At 35.1% G+C, this 17,574-nt stretch overlaps 1 protein-coding gene across 14 annotated transcripts in view; it reads left to right on the top strand.

Moving 5' to 3' along the window:
• Positions 1–17,574, top strand: part of ADGRL3 (adhesion G protein-coupled receptor L3) — a 793,594-nt gene that overhangs the window by 705,421 nt on the left and 70,599 nt on the right. For all 14 annotated transcript variants that reach the window (XM_044268179.1, XM_044268169.1, XM_044268166.1 and 11 more), the window contains 2 exons: positions 2,549–2,758; positions 5,828–6,048. In XM_044268179.1, coding sequence (XP_044124114.1) covers positions 2,549–2,758; positions 5,828–6,048 — 431 coding nt within the window. The remainder of the gene's footprint in view (positions 1–2,548; positions 2,759–5,827; positions 6,049–17,574) is intronic.

The following is a 17,574-nucleotide window of genomic DNA, read 5'->3' as shown; positions in this document are numbered from 1 at the left end:
TCAAGTGGTGAGTTGTATTTGAAGGGTGCCACTATCTCAGGATAGTATACACAAGGTGGTTGGTGTTGATGTTTTCTGAGCTAGACAGTGAGACCTGAAAAGTGAATTAATCACTAGGCTTTCTTGTTCTGTGTTTGAGTGTAATGTACTTTTTGTACTGATGTTTTGACATCTGGTATTCTTCTCTTAATGACTCTGCATGGGGTTTTTGAAGGAATTACGAAGACACTGAGTAAAAGTAAATACATTTCTAATAATATAACTACCCAGACAAAGGCAGGAGTTTTTTTGGTTTCTTCTTTCTTTTCTTCTCTCTCTCTCTCTCTCTTTTTTTGTTAGTGTTTTAGGTCTTTAGGATACATTTGAGAATGTATTATACCTGCCATTTTTCCCATTACAGAAGACTGCTGTGCTGAACATTGGTGCTTGTTACTCAATCACAGCATCTTTCCTTTGAGTCAAAGAAGAGAGCAAATAGCCCTCTGTTCAGGGAGCTAGGTAGCTCTAACCACTCTCCACTCTCAAACGGTAAAAGTAATTTACGCTATCTGAGACCCAGCGCTACTTGGTAGTGTCCCCTGGAGAACAAAGCAGTTACAGCAAAATTTCATGTAGTTTTCTTTCATGATTTGAGCTCCTTCCGGGAAATATATCCAGAGTTATGCAGGAATATTTCAGAACTGTTTCACTGACAGTGTTCTAGCAGAGTTCTTTATCAAATAACTGTGAAGTCTTATCTGGCAACCTGAGAAGGACTGTGATTTAGGTTATAGCATAGTGACTGGCTTGGGAGAATTTCCATATTCAAAATAATCTTTGTATGAGGTTTGTATATAACAGAAAAGTATGAAGTTCGAATAAAAACAAACAACACCAGAAAACTTGGTTATTTAGTATTTTTGAAGTGAGCTAGCAGTGTGGAAGTCACTTAGGGTTTGTCTCCCTCTCAGGTTTCCTCTTGTTTATTTTCATACACATATAGTGTGTATGAAAATAAAAATTAAATAAAAATTGGTGTGTATGATCTACACAGTTGAAAAGGATATCAATTAGAAACGTAACGCTTTGTTTTCAACAAAAAAATTCCCCATGCTGATACCACACTTTAATTACTTCAGTATATATTCATAAATATCAATATCATTGTTTTTTTTGTTTTTTAAAAATTTTGTATATGTGGCATTAAACCGTATAAGATTCTTTTGTCACTTACATTTTTATTTCATTTTATTATTTTTTTATTTTTTAAAGTTTTTTTTTTTTTTTTTTAAATTTATTTGACAGAGAGAGGGAGATCACAAGTAGGCAGAGAGGCAGGCAGAGAGCCCAATGTGGGCCTTAGGTTTTGAGAAGTATCCATGTTTGTGACTATAAATTTAGAACACTGATTTTCTATTATACTTCAAAATATCATTTCTGTAAATCAACTATTATTTATTTGTTCCCCTACTTATGGAAATTAGGTCTTCAGGGCTTTTTAAGCAACTACAAAGAAAAGAAGCGTTGATGGTCATAGACAATTTCTCAACTCTGCTCCAACATCTTGGCATTCTGATATGTTGGGCCACCCTAAATTTTAATGCTTCACAGAAGTGGTTTTGGGTGAAGGCAAACTACCATGGAGAGGGAATAGAGTTTGGAATCTTGAAGAAGGACACAAATGAGATAGTACACAGAACAAGGAACATGAAAGGAATGGATCCCACAGGACTATTTTAATAGAGCCCCCTCAAAAAATGTAGTTTTAGTATAGAAGCTTTTTATGAACTTCTTTTTCTTAGCCCTGTTTTATGCTGCTACTGGAGATAGTAATACTGAATGCTTATTTTCCATCTGTATATAACTGGCTCTTTTCATGCAAAACCCTTTAAGGATCAAACTTCTTGATCTCCTTAAGCCATCCAATATGAATATAAATCCAGTGAATATCCTCATTCTTTTAGATCTTCCACTAAATAAATGGTATGTGCATGTGGCTGTTCATCAGAATTAACTGAGAATCTTTACAAAAATGCATACTTTTATAAACTCAAACTTGGAAATCTTGATAAAGAGCTTAAATGACAGAAAAATTGTATCTTTTTTTTTTTTTAACTAAAAAGTCCCTTGGTGATTTAGAAAGCATTTCAGTTGAAACACCACTTCCCTAAGTGTATAACTTAGTTTTTTAAATAGAGTATTCTGTAGTGGGGGTGTTTAAAAAAAAAAAAAACTATAAAAGTGATACGAGTTGAAAAAATACAGCTTTTGCCTGAAATCATAAGCCAGAGTTATGTTGACTTGCTTCAACTATTTGTATCCTGAAAATACATGTGACCAAGAGGAGTGCAAACACTATTGTCATCCCTGAATATCAAACTGATTGACACCTCACAGAGAATATTAAATGCTTTACCTGTGAACTAGGAAACCCAAATAATTAAGTTATCTTACTCACTGTGTGTGCCTAGTACATTATGAAACCGTGCATCATGAATCCGGGTCTTCATATGACTTCATGATTTGTTATGCATAATTGCAACTTACGGCTTTTCTGTTGTCTTTCCAGCACAGTGATGCGGTCCATGACCTTCTTCTGGATGTGATCACGTGGGTTGGAATTTTGCTGTCCCTTGTTTGTCTCCTGATTTGCATCTTCACATTTTGCTTTTTCCGCGGGCTCCAGAGTGACCGCAATACCATCCACAAGAACCTCTGCATCAGCCTTTTTGTAGCTGAACTTCTCTTCCTGATCGGGATCAACCGAACTGACCAACCCGTAAGCAACCTACACTGGTATTAGGAAAGAATGTCTCCCTTTTTCCAGCTTTCCAGTACTCAAAATATTCTTGTTTGAATGGAACCTCTCTTCCAGTTGTCTGCGATAGTTATAAATTTTCAGATCTGATATAAATTTTCAGTGATAGATTTTCAGAAAATATAAATTTTCAGATTATTCAAATTATCAGCTCCACCCCCCGCCTTTTTACTCCATTGTTGTAAAAAAGCAACAAATGTTAGGGCATAGCCTACCTTTCTTGAGAAATTCTGTTCATAACCTTGCCTTTCTCAAGAATTAGGTCTCCTCATTAGTTTGTGTGTGTGTGTGTTTGTTTTGTTTTGCTTCTTTATTTTTTAAGATTTTATTTATTTATTTGAGAGAGAGAGAGCACACACAGCAGAGGGAGCGGGAGAAGGAGGCTCCCCACTGAGCAAGGAACCCAATGCAGGGCTCTCTTGCAGAAGCCTGTGATCATGACTGAGCCAAAGGCAGATGCTTAACCAACTGAGCCACAGAGGTGTCCCATGTTTTGCTTTGTTTTTATCAGAGTAGAATATGGGGGAAATTTCAGTAAAATCATTTGGGGAATAGAAGAGTATCTTTCCTAATAGATATAATTGTTATTTTTCAAAGTTTATCACAAACTTTTTTTAAAGTTTTTTTTTTTTTTAAGTAATCTCTATACCCAAAGTGGGGCTCAAACCCATGACCCCAAGATCAAGAGTTGCAGGCTTTTCTGAATTAGCAAGGTAGGCGGCCGTATCATATACTTTAAAACAAAACAAAACAAAAAAAGTTTATATCGTAGTTAAAACTTCATGTCTAAAATGAGTTTTTCTAATGGACATATTTGGAAAATAGTTCAGACTATAGGACATTTCAGAATTTATGAACTCTTCCCAAATTTTGTTTGACACATTGTATTTGTACAAGTTCTATTGACATCTTTAATGTCAGCTTTATACTTTATTACAAACTATATTTAGTCATGTGAGAAAATAAGGAAGAGGAGGAAAGGAAGGTAGTAGGGAAAGAAAGGGGGGAAAAGGAATAGCACTAGCCAACTTTTGGTAAAACCAAACAAAAAATACAAATAACAATATCTAATTACTCAACAGACTATGCCTACTTATACTTTTTGTGAGGCCCATTCTATTTACATATGATTCACAGTACATTTGGTCTCATGATCAAAACTGTAATTGAAAAGAAAACTTAACATTTTTTAGAAGATGTGTAGGCATAATAAATAATTCATTCACTTAATGCTGTTCTCTGGTATGTGTCCATAAGTATGGAGTACTTTACAATAAAAATGCAGTTGGATTCATGTTGGTGATTACACATTCATGATTAATGGCTGTAAAGGGTACAATTTTGGTGATTATACTTTTAATTGGTTATCATATACAAATGTGACAGCTTTTCCCATAAATGCATACATATGAATAAGCAATCAAAGAGTACATTTCTTTTCCCAAAAAAGTAAAATCTTCTGATAACAAAAATTAATAGTTGAGGTTCTAACTCTAAAAAGCAAGGAATGGAAAACTGTGTTATTTTCTAAGAAGAAATCATTTCATTCTCTTGTTAACCTGCAATTCAAATGTTGTGTGATTTCTTTTCATTTAGAAACCTTATTCTTTTGTTTCCTGATAAACATATGGTATGACAAACTTCACCACATGTTGTATACTGTACAAAACTAACTTACGACAAGTAGCATAGAAAGCAAAGATTGATATGAAAAATTGGAGTAGAGCATGTCTTAGCTCAGTTTGTCTTCTTGTTCCTGAATAGGTGTCCTCTTCCTGACTCTTAGGTGGCGATTAGGCTGTGCTTTCTCTCTAGCCTGCTGATATGGGATGTCCTTATCTCCCTTCAATGTCATCTCTCTGACTCAATGAAACTGACCTGCCCTTTGTCTCTTTCTCAAATTTCATATACTCATCATTGAATCCATTATAACCTGATAATATGTATAAATGTTTTGCCCTTTTCTAGTAGGAGATATTATTTTAGTTAGGATTTCTTTCTTTCTTTAGATGTATTTATTTATTTGAGAGAGAGAAAAAAAAAGAGGGGATCCGGTAGAGGAAGAGGGAGAGGGAGAGAAAATCCCAAGCAGACTCCATGGTTAGCGTGGAGCCCCACCAGACTGATCCCATGACCCCCAAGACCACAATCTGAGCCGAAAGCAAGGGTCAGAGGCCTAAATGACTGCTCCACCCATGCACCCTTAGGATTTCTTAAATAAAAAATAAAGACCTCCACGTCCCCAAGGAGTGAAAATTTCAGAACTGACATAAGATAATCAGTACTTGTTCAGATGAAACTTGCAGTGTCTTAGAGAATATGCCAAAATAAGGACCAGCTGTCTTTTTTGACCAAGCTTGTCTAGCCCAACATTTCTTACAATAAAGGAAAATGAGAGAAAGAAAGCACTCTGGACATTTTATTTTATTTTATTTTATTTTATTTTATTTTAACCAGACCTGCTTTTACACTTTGCAGCATGAACTTCCCAATGTCACTTTAAATCCTTCCTGAAACAGGAATAAGACAAGAAATAAACCAGCAAATAATAATAGCAAAGTAATGATTCCATCACAAAATACTGTAATTATTATACTTTTTAACTTTAAGAGCTTTTATTCTCCTTGGTTTTAATGTTCCTTTTTCATTTACAATTAGAGGACTTAGTGATAGAATACACATGATCATGGCCAAGAAAAATAATGCATGAGATGTTGTGTTTAAAATTTAGACTAATCTCAGTAATAATTATCAATAATAGGCTCTTATTAGATGTTTTCCCTAAATTATTTAATAGTATTTCCTTATAATCATCCTATGCTGTCATCTGTAAGCCATTATTACAAAAAATGTTAAATGGGATTATGAAGGATCAGTTCTATTTAGGTTTTAGCATCGGAATTTTAAGAATCTTGTCTAGATGATTCTTCTGCGGAGCTCTTGTGTTACCGCAGTGTTGCTAAATGTTTATTTTGATGTTATGGTAGATTTTGTTCCGTCCTTACTCGAGTGCTTTGTTCCCTTCCCTAGATTGCCTGTGCCGTTTTCGCTGCCCTCTTACATTTCTTCTTCCTGGCCGCCTTCACCTGGATGTTCCTGGAGGGAGTGCAGCTCTACATCATGCTGGTGGAGGTTTTCGAGAGTGAGCATTCACGGAGGAAGTACTTCTACCTGGTCGGCTACGGGATGCCCGCGCTCATCGTGGCTGTGTCAGCAGCCGTAGACTACAGGAGTTACGGAACAGATAAAGTGTGAGTTTATCATTTCTTTCCTTTTTTCCCCCCTCTCTTTGGAAGTCTAGTTGACATACATGCTTTGGATTTGCTTGGAAGCTAGCGTCTCTGTATCACTTCACAGCAATAAATGATAGGACTGGAGAAGCAAACGGGGATAATTCAATCCAAGGTTGTACTTTTGTTATTGATACAGAAAGAGAAAAAAAAAAAAAAATCCCGAGATTCAGTGGGATGCTGTTTAAAACAGCTTAATTTTCCCACAGCTACATCAGAGCCTTGAGTAATTATACGAAGATGAACACTTTAATATCTTTCAGGGCACTGGGACATTTGTCAAATGAAGAACTAGCTATGTCAGAAGATGTGTATTCAGAGGACAGCATAGTCCCTGATATTAATGGCTTCTCTTCTTCCTGACCTGTCAGTGCTAGTCCCTGGATAGAAATTTATGTCATTAACAGAAAGAGAAACAATAGGAGCAGGGGCAGCTTGTTATCCCCCCCCCCTTTTTTTCCCCAGGTGGGTATTGGGTTGTAGTGATGAATGTTATTTTTAGTATACACTCAAATTGGTGAGACATACATGTCCTGGAAAGGAATTCAGTGAAAAATATGTTTGTAATCGATATCAGTGTAACAGTTGGCATCCTGAGAATGAATGAAAGTTTCAAAAGAAAAATCATAAAGAAGACCAAGAGAGAGCTCCAATGAATACCCTCATTTAGGACATAGTTTGAGGTGGGAAAATAAAAATAGAGACAAAAGCCTTAAACGAGGGGCGCCTGAGTGGCTCAGTAGGTTAAAGCCTCTGCCTTCGGCTCAGGTCATGATCCCAGGGTCCTGGGATCGAGCCCCGCATTGGGCGCTCTGCTCAGCGGGGAGCATGCGTCCCCTCTCTCTCTGCCTGCCTCTCTGCCTACTTGTGATCTCTGTCTGTCAAAGAAATAAATAAAATCATTAAAAAAAAAAAAACTTAAACGAGAATGAGAGCCTTTAAAAGAACCTTAAAAGAGAGTGAGAAGCCTTAAGAGAGAATGAGAAGATCATTTCAAGATGGTATTTCAGAACACCAGCTGGGGTGTTCTATAGCAAAGATAATTCAAGAGGATAAGCACTGAGGAAAAATTATTTGTCCTTTGCAACAATTATTTTGACAATGCTGGAAGCAGAAGCCAGACTGGAAGCTTTGAAGAGATATGTCAATAGGAAGAAAGGAGAGTCTTAAGAGTATTACCTGTAGCCTGAAAATGTTTGAGAAATAGTAAAAGATTGACTTGTGGTTACATAAATGAAGAAGATTTTTTCAAAATGAAGTCCAAAGAATGTCTCGGGGGTGGGAAAAATGCATTTCATAGAAGGAGATTAATAGAGGGAACATGTGTATGCCTTATTTGTATTTAATATATAGAGAGGCTGAATGAAAGGGAAGGTCCTAGAGGGATAGAAAAGCATAAGATTATACATAAGATTAACAAAACCTTGATTTAATACAGGAGTTGGCTTTGCAATACACCTCATCCAAGACATTAATTTTACAAATGAAAATAATCAAGGACCAGGTAAATTAATTGCCTTGCCCATGGTTATAGAGCTAGATAGTGGCAGATGTGTGATAAAAAAGATCAGATTCATTTCCACTAGACTAGGAATGTTTTTGGAAAAGTAAAATGACCCCTCTCTTCTAAGATGAGTGTGAAGGAAAGAACAGATAAGATGAATTTCAACGTGGAAAACTTTCCCATCAAGTAGAAGAAGCGAACTTGCTCAGTGAATAGGTGAGGTCACGTTGAGAGAACAGGAAATTTGAAAAGTCTTGAAATAAGCACTATGGAAAATGGGCTAAGGAGCCAATTAGACATTAATAAAAAGATTTCCAAGCAGCACCGAAGGCTCAGATGAGGTTAGATAGCATCAATTTGTACAGAAGTTAATAAGCCAAATTTCATGACTTTCCACCAGCCATCAGCAGCCTGAATATGCTGGCATTCAAGCAGCTCACGTCCCCTGAGAGAGGATTCATGGGGAGGGAAGACAAGCAGAAGCATTACGGGGAGCATAAAGTAGAATCTGTGTCCGGTCAAAGGCAGCGACAATACAGTTAAAAGAAGACCATCTCACTTCTGTTGAATTTTTCTCTCTTGAGCGCAAGAAAGGCTGTAAAAGGCTATTTGTCTAAACATAACTAATAGTTATTGTTTCTTCATCCAACCTTTATGAAATGTGGTCAAATCGGAGTTCATTTTGTGGATCCCAGTGCCAACTATGGAACAAATTGGGATTAGATAAAAGCATCAAAAGAGTTTGCCTCCAAAGACCTCTTAGGTGAAGGGAAATTAGGTAGATCAGATTTTTAAAAAAATAACACCTGTATTGATATAATTCACGTACCATAAAATTCACTCTTTTAAAGTGTATGCTGCTGTAGTTTTTAGTACATTCAGTGTTCACACATCACCACCATCTCATTTTAAAATATTTTTATCCCTTAAACAGAAACCCACTAGCCATCATTCTCCTTAGGACATAGGATTTTACATTTTAATTAGTATATCCCCTCTAAGATATTAAAATTGACTGATATAGTTATTTGTGACCTACTAATATTCAAATATTGTTCTTAGGTAATTTCATTTTGCTCTCTATCAGTCCCTGAATTGCTTCTACTTTTATGTGTTTCATTTCTTTTTAGATATTTGCAAATTTTCCTGTCACTAAACTGACTCAAATTGTCTGCTTTGTGTTTTAATCATTTATTTTGAAACAGATGTCACTTCCTTGGTAGTACGAATCTATCTTGCCTTAAAATCAATAATATGTAAGTCTCTTGTGACTGTTCAAGCTTTGGCCATCCTTGCTTTAATTTCCTGCACCATAACTGGAAACTCTCATTTACTGACATTATTACTGTGTGGGAATAGAGGCTAATTTACTTCCCAAGCACTGATTTAAAATAGGCCTTCATAATAGTTCAGTTCCTCAATTATGATTTTTCCCAACACAAAGAGCAGCAAAGCCGATATAGAGAAAAGGAAAGATGGACGAAAGAGGGAGAGAAAAGAATACGGAAAATTGCTTTAAAATTCTATCTCAGGCAGGCACAAAGTGTTTAGTGTCTCATTTGAACATTGTAAATAAATCGTCCGTAGAGAAACCTTCCAGAATACATGGAAAAATTGTTTAACTTCTACCAGTTGAGAATGCATCCAATCCAGGGTCTATTTTGCCCATTGAAGAAGCAGGTGTGGAAAAAGTAACATTACTCAGGCATTTGCATTTACTTGAGAAGCTGAAATGAACAGATCATGTTTTCTATCAGGAGTTTCATCAAGCTAGCTTCTCAAAGAAAAATATAAACAGTGAATTCTTCCACAACTCAAGGGATCTCTGCATATAGAATTATATATCTTGTTCCTTATTATCAAATCTTTGTTGGTCCAGTTTCTATTAGTATTGTCGACTGCTCTTATTTGACCTTCAGATGACATTCCTGACTCCCTGTTCATCTCATGACTTTTCCTCATGTAAATCTATCTCAAATTGTTTTTTGTTTGCCAGTGTTACCTTCTATTTTTTTTAAACAGATATGTAAGTCTTTTTTTTTTTTTTAAGATTTTATTTATTTATTTGACAGACAGAGATTGCAAGTAGGCAGAGAGGAAAGCAGAGAGAGAGGAGGAAACAGGCACCCTGCCGAGCAGAGAGCCCGATGTGGGGCTCGATCCCAGGACTCTGGGATCATGACCTGAGCCAAAGGCAGAGGCGCCCCTACATTCATCTTTTTAAATACAAATATATAAAGTCCACAATCTTAAATAAACTGGAACTAACCAGAATGCAGACACATATTTTCAGCTCTTTTCTGTAAATTCTTATTAAACTCAATACAATGAATTTTTATGTCTTAGAAATCTATTTCACTTATATTTGGAACTTTGTCATTATTAAATTTTTACTTCAGTTTCAACCACTTAAGAGTACATCTAGAATAAAGCCATTGAATATATATTATAGTACTCCAAATAATAATAAATATTCTTCCCTTTTCTCTCCTCTTAATATATTTAATTATATTTTATTATACCGACAATGAGGTCTTATTGCTGAAACTTTTAACAATAGTGATAATAATAGCTTACAATTCTAAAAAGTAGAGAATCATATCAGTGGTAGTATGAGATAAAATTAGAAATAAAATTAGTTTTATAGGTTAAATAACTGTTATTTTGATACAGATAGTGGTAACTATCATATTCCATCTGGCTGATGGATTATGATGTGTTTTTCTATGAAGTTTTAGGGTTGTTGAACTGATTATTATGTACAAAACTCATACACACAAAGCACACATAATTTGATTTTGAGAAGTTGCTTAGTTTGCCATCAATTTGCAATGCTTGTAAGAGAATTTATTATTATTTTCAGATGTTGTTTAATCAAATCTTTTTATCTGTACTGACATTATCTCGAGAATGTATTTAGAATTACATTTAGTCACAATAATTGGACATTTAAAAAATTAGATTAGAAGACCAGTACAATCATTTAATAAAAGAAAAAGAAAAAGGTTTCAGCTAGTGGACCACAGTTCTAAATTGCACTGTTAACAATGGGCATTTATTCAATTTTACCTCTGTTTTTGCATATTCCCTTAGTCTCTCTTATACTCTTATTCACATGCACATTCAGTGAAGCCATTCAGTAAATGATACTGTCAGAAGATAAAAGCTGGCATTGACTTAACAAAATTTAAACATGGCTGATTTAGAAATTCTATGCTAGGTACTTTCATTTTATGACCTGAAACTAATTAGTTCATGTAAACTTTAATTACCTCGCTATTCCCAAAAAAAGTGCAAACCATTTTAACAGTTAATTTTTATTTAAAGAGAAAATCACATTTATAGTTTATACCACTTCCCTTATGATCCAAGTATACAATGGGAAAAGGAATGGTTAATGTGATGGGTAAATTGAAAAGATTAGGAGCCAGTTCCAGGAGAAGGGAGGGCTCTGGAAAAGGATGAAGCCCAGGGATAGCCCAAGACTTAAAATACAGGCTTGAAACTTTGTAAGGGGTTTCCAAAAGATGTCAATTAGGTCATAAACATTTATAATGAATCAGAACATCCTTGAGTACTGGAAGCATAACCGAGGTCTTAAAAATAATTGAAATCAAATTTTATGATCTGAAAATAATTATAAATCATCTATTAAATCTTATATTTATCTCCCTAGCTCACTAGTTTAAGAACAACTCTAAAAGAGGTCGTGTCTCCTGTGCTAGTTAAAAGCAACCCCCCCATTTCTTATTTTCACTTCATTATTCAACCAGTAAAATTATTTGAGTAGAAAAGTGATTATTGATTTTTTAAAATGTCAGCTTATAGTATTATTCAAGAAGGAAGCTAGCCAAAGAACATTGAACTTGATGGGGGCACCTGGCTGGCTCAGTCAGTAGAGCATGGGATTCTTGATTTGGGGGCAATGAGTTTCTGCCCCACATCGGGGGTAGAGTTTACAAACAAACAAAACACATGGAACTTAGTAGTATCTGCAAGTTATATGCACAGCATGTCTACTTAATATGTTTCACAATTTCAAAGCACTTCAACCCACTCACAGGAGATTACATATTAATTTGGAGTAGTTCTCCAAGCATATTATTATATGTTGTAAAATATTCCCACTTGTAACATTTCATTGACATGAAGCATACACCTTACTGAACATATTATTACCTTGATTTTGGGTTGGCCAGTGGGAAATAGGATAGCTAATGAAGAAGTATTTTTCATTAACATATATCAAGAAGATTATTCACCATGTGTGTGGGGAATACTGTGTGTCTATATGTTATTTTATTGAAGGCCAAGAGCATGATTTATGTGCATGTGTATTAGAGATTGATGGCTTGTTGTGTCTTCATTTCATCACCTGGGAACCCTATGATTGGGTGTAAAATTATCATAATACATAAGAATTGGGGGTTGAGCATAATCTTTTCTTTTGAGGAGTTGGCTATACCAGAACTACTGAAGAGAACATCTGGATTGCTGTCCTGTTATGTATGGAATGTGATTAAATTTTGGCCCTGAAGTCGAATGTTTGTCTTAAGTTCTTAGAAATATGATAACTTCCACATATAGAGTTGTATCAAGTTATATCATAACTATCCACTAGAAGATTATAATAAAAAAAGACAGATACTAACATATGTTGATGAAGATGTGTATGAATTATAATCCACACATATTGCTACTGGCAATGTAAAATTGTGTAGCTAGCTATTTTGGGAAACAGTTTAACAGATCTTCAAGATGCTAACCACAGTTATTATGTGACCCAGTAGGTAATTCCACTTCTAGGTATTTACCCAAGAAAAATGAAAATCTAGGTTCGTTCAAAAACTTGTATATGCATGTTATTATGTCCAACATTTGATGAAAAGATATAAACAAAATGCAGTCTGTATGATAGATTATTTAGAAATGAAAATGAAGTATTGATGCGTGCTACAAGATGATCACATCATAAAAATGTCCTGTTAAATGAAAGAATCCAGTCATAAAAGACTGTGCATTGTATGATCCCATTTATATAAAACATCCAGAACAGGCAAACTTTTAGAGAGAAAATTATAGTTGTTGTTAGGACTGGGAAGGAGTTAGGGAAGCCATTGGGAGTGAATTTGATAGACACAGTGAAGAGTGACTCTTGGTGGGTACAAGGTTTTGTTTCGGCACCATGAAAATATTCTAAAATTAGGTTACAGTGATAAATTTACAACGTTTAAATAGACTAAAAAACATTGAATTGTATATTTAAATGGATGATTTATAATATATGTTATATTGCAATAAAGCTGCTTAAAAACACTAAAATTTTTACTAACTTACGAAGAGACGACTTTATGTTTTAAAAAATCGAATATTTTTGCTTGAGACATGTTTCAACAATGTATGCTTTCTGTACAGTATATAAATTTCTCATCTACTCATTGAAAATTTATGAGTGTCAACAAAAATAGAACTTTTATTTATTCTATAACTCTAATCTTTGTTTTCTTTGAGAGATACATAATAGCGCCAGGGACTTTGAAGTCAGGTAAACGAGGATAAAATTTGGCTCAACTAATTATTAGTCATATGGCTATGGGCAAGTTACTTAGTATTCCTGAGTTTCCTTTTTCCAATCTGCAGTGTGGCAGTTATTATGTAAATACTTTGCCAAACTATTACAAAGTATGAGACTATGTGTTTTTGTATATATGAGTAAATACATACTCACATGTATCTCTGTGTGCATATATATGTATATATATTTAAGAAAGCATATATGTAAAGTATCTGGTATATATATGCATGTATTAAATTAGAACTATTATTACTGGTTAATCTTATTTGGCTGATCCAAATGAAGGAATACAAACTTTATGATTAGCAACATTAGTTGTAAAATAAATTGTATCAAAAGCATCCATTTATAGAGTAGTGATTACAATTCTTATGCTGCTGCCCCAATTAATTTAAGCAATGTGGGACTTACTCCAACATTTAGTACTAATAAATTAAAAAAGATAGTGCTCTTCTAACCTTTGTGGTTCACCATAAAAATGTAAGATGTATTTTGCTAAAGAAATAATGAAAAACTTATTTTTTAAAAAATAACATATTAGGGACATGAAGACAACATAACCTGCATTTTTTTTAATATAACCTGCATTTTATGTATGAGATCTAGTTTTGAATTCTAAGATCCAAACTGTAGCTGAACTACCAATGCTAGTCTTTTTTTTTTTTTAATTTTTTTATTTTTTATAAATATATATTTTTATCCCCAGGGATACAGGTCTGTGAATCGCCAGGTTTACACACTTCACAGCACTCACCAAAGCACATACCCTCCCCAATGTCCATAACCCCACCCCCTTCTCCCAACCCCCCTCTCCCCAGCAACCCTCAGTTTGTTTTGTGAGATTAAGAGCCATTTATGGTTTGTCTCCCTCCCTATCCCATCTTGTTTCATTTATTCTTCTCCTACCCACTTAAGCCCCCATGTTGCATCACCACTTCCTCATATCAGGGAGATCATATGATAGTTGTCTTTCTCCGCTTGACTTATTTCGCTGAGCATGATACGCTCTAGTTCCATCCATGTTGTCGCAAATGGCAAGATTTCATTTCTTTTGATGGCTGCATAGTATTCCATTGTGTATATATACCACATCTTCTTTATCCATTCATCTGTTGATGAACATCTAGGTTCTTTCCATAGTTTGGCTATTGTGGACATTGCTGCTATAAACATTCGGGTGCACGTGCCCCTTTGGATCACTACGTTTGTATCTTTAGGGTAAATACCCAGTAGTGCAATTGCTGGGTCATAGGGCAGTTCTATTTTCAACATTTTGAGGTACCTCCATGTTGTTTTCCAGAGTGGTTGCACCAGCTTGCATTCCCACCAACAGTGTAGGAGGGTTCCCCTTTCTCCGCATCCTCGCCAGCATCTGTCATATCCTGACCTGTTGATTTTAGCCATTCTGACTGGTGTGAGGTGATATGTCATTGTGGTTTTGATTTGTATTTCCCTGATGCCGAGTGATATGGAGCACTTTTTCATGTGCCACCAGTGCTAGTCTTAACTACCACTGGTCACACTCCATTCCTGCATCGCTCTTCCAGTATTTTTCCAGTTCATGTACCTGCTCGCAGAGTATTTCAAGATTAGATGCATGAGTGTGCTGTGACGAATATGGCACTAAAAGAACCTAACAGACATTACGCAGTAAGCTTAGAACTGGAATTACTAGGCTTTAAGTATATGCTAGTCCCCTTTCCTCTTCTCCCCCCCCCTTTTTTTTTTAAGATTTTATTTATTTATTTGACTTACAGAGATTATAAGTAGGCAGAGAGGCAGGCAGAGAGAGGGGAAGGAAAGCAGGTTCCCTGCTGAGCAGAGAGCCCGATGCGGGGCTCGATCCCAGGACCCTGAGATCATGACCGGACCCGAAGGCAGCAGCTTAACCCACTGAGCCACCCAGGTGCTCCCACTCCTTTTTTTTTGTTTTTTGGTTTTTTTTTTCCCCTAATTCTTTATTCCTTCTTTTCCCTCTCAATCTTCCCAGATATATGTAGTAGAAATATAAAGAGATCTGCATATGTTACAGAGAAAAAAAGATGATGTATTATACAAACTGTCATAAACAACCTGATATAATTAAGCCTTGTAAATTTTATGGTCTAATAGTAGCCAAAGATTGTTTACTGACTACATTTAATACTCACCAAGGATGGTTCAGCCTACAATGTAGGGTTCTGTAGAAAATAAGCAAACACCATTGTTAGCTTATGTTATTTCACAAAACCGGTGAGTAGTCAGAGGTCTACTTTGATAAGAGTGAATTAAACAGGCGACAAAAACACAATGTCCCAAAGCATTTTAATTGCACTATATTTAACATGCTAATTAGAATAAGAAACTACACTCTGGTAATGTTACTGTCATCTAAAATCATTGTAAAACATAGGTTTTAGGTGACATTTATATATGTTGGGTAACTGGCTTTACCATTTTTCTAAATGCAGAATCATACATTGTTAAAATGACTGATAAAAATAAAGTGGTGAGTAGTTTAAGAGTAGGAGAGAATAAGCTTTGGAAGTAGGTTTTCGGTTGTCCTGTTTTGAGAAATTAAGTTGTTTCATTATTTTATTTTTTTCTTTTCTGAGTAAACATGAAAGTGGTCCTTACTGGATTGGTAACAGACATTTTTGAGGAAGACTGATCCAGATATCAGCATGTTATTATTTAATTTGCAATAATGTTTCTTTGATTTTGGAAGACAATAACTCTGGAATCCTTATGAATTAGCACCATTTCTTTTGCATATTAAATCAATAAGCTTGTATTAATGTCATAAGGCTTCATCAAATATATAACAATCTATGTTGCTTTTACAATTTGAAAAAGAAAATGCTACAGAAATAATTTTTGTGACATCTGTGTGTTTAGGCAAGTGAGGAAAAAAAGTTCAAGGTGTATGATATGTGACAGGTACTCCTTTGGATTCCAAAATAGATCTGGTCTTTTAAGATTTTTCAGTATTATTTCAAATAAGCATGCAGGAACCCTAGGATATACTTGTTTTTCAACAGCAAGTCATCTCTTTTGTTACAGTACAGCTATAAACATACTTCATCAATTACATTCATATGACTGAATTTCATTAAAAAAAAAGAAATTGACATATCTTAAAGATTAACACAAATGGTCTATTAAAATTAATGATTTCACGAATTAAATGTTGCTTAGTGGATAAAGGCAATTATCAGATAAATTATATTCTCAATAGCAACTCTACTTGGCCATTTGCAAGCTGGACTTTATTGGACTTAGTGTGATAAGTTGTTCCTCTAACCTTTGTCTCCTCTTCACCAGCACATTTTCACTCTATCCAAGTGATGTTGAACGGCCTAGACTTCTAGAATACCATGTCATGGGATATATAGGCCTGTGCATGTGATAAATACCCCGCATAACTCTCTGCTTTACTGGCACAGGGAACCCAGGGCAGGAATCACACAAACTTTTAAGGTAGTTACTGGGAAAGAGAGAAACTATAGAAAGCTCTGAGAAAACCAGCATGTGGCCAAAAACAACAGCAGGTATGGCCATATGGCAATAGAATTAGAAAAGGGATTTTTGCCACACTGCCTTCCAGAAGGTGGTCAAGCCCAGGCAGCTCTCATGAAGGGATGATTTACTCAGTACATTTTAAGTGTTTCATATTGCCTCTTACACCATTCAGTCCCAAAGGGAACTTAAATCTATTATACCAAATAGATATTGAAGTGTTTTCTTAAAAATAAAAAAATAATAACTTCTAAAGTAATTTCAGTTTCACATTTAAATAAGATCACGGTGCCAAAAGCATGTTTATTTCCAACTAAGCATTTGCTGAAACTGTTTTCAAAAAAGTAAAGCTTTGTAAGGCTACAATTTAATAACGTTATTTTATTTTAACAACACATTTGGTGAGATTTTTTAACATTTTAAAATCCCCTACCTAATCTAAGGCACTCTGTAATAATATAATTTAAATTATTTGTATAAGAACCCCTTCACCTGTAGAATAACATTTTTCAGAAATTCTTGAGGCACATTTTCCTTTTAAAAGAATTTGCTGAAAATGTGTTTTACGTCGCAGATTAGCTCTCAAAAACTTGTTTGACCTACAAGGAACAGGAGCTATACTGGTAACGGTCATTTTAAAATTTGTTATTATTATTGTATCATGTTATAATTTCAGCAACCTTCTTGGAATGTGTGTGAATGTGTACGTGTGTGTGCTGGTATATGTGTGCGTGTCTGTTTAATCTGGTAAAAGGTCCAGGCTTTGTCTTTTATTGTTCTTATCTTGAGGGAAAATATCATCTTTGTTGAGAATAAGAGAGACTTAAGAACATTTCCCCGGCTCTGGGCTTCCCCCTCCACACATGCACACACCTTTATTAGGGTGATAACAAACTGGCCTATGATCAGC

Source organism: Neovison vison, chromosome 11 (genome assembly GCF_020171115.1).
Source record: "Neovison vison isolate M4711 chromosome 11, ASM_NN_V1, whole genome shotgun sequence".
Lineage (NCBI taxonomy): Eukaryota > Metazoa > Chordata > Mammalia > Carnivora > Mustelidae > Neogale > Neogale vison.
Note: the sequence above shows the minus strand (reverse complement) of the source record. Positions and strands in the feature narration are given on the sequence as shown.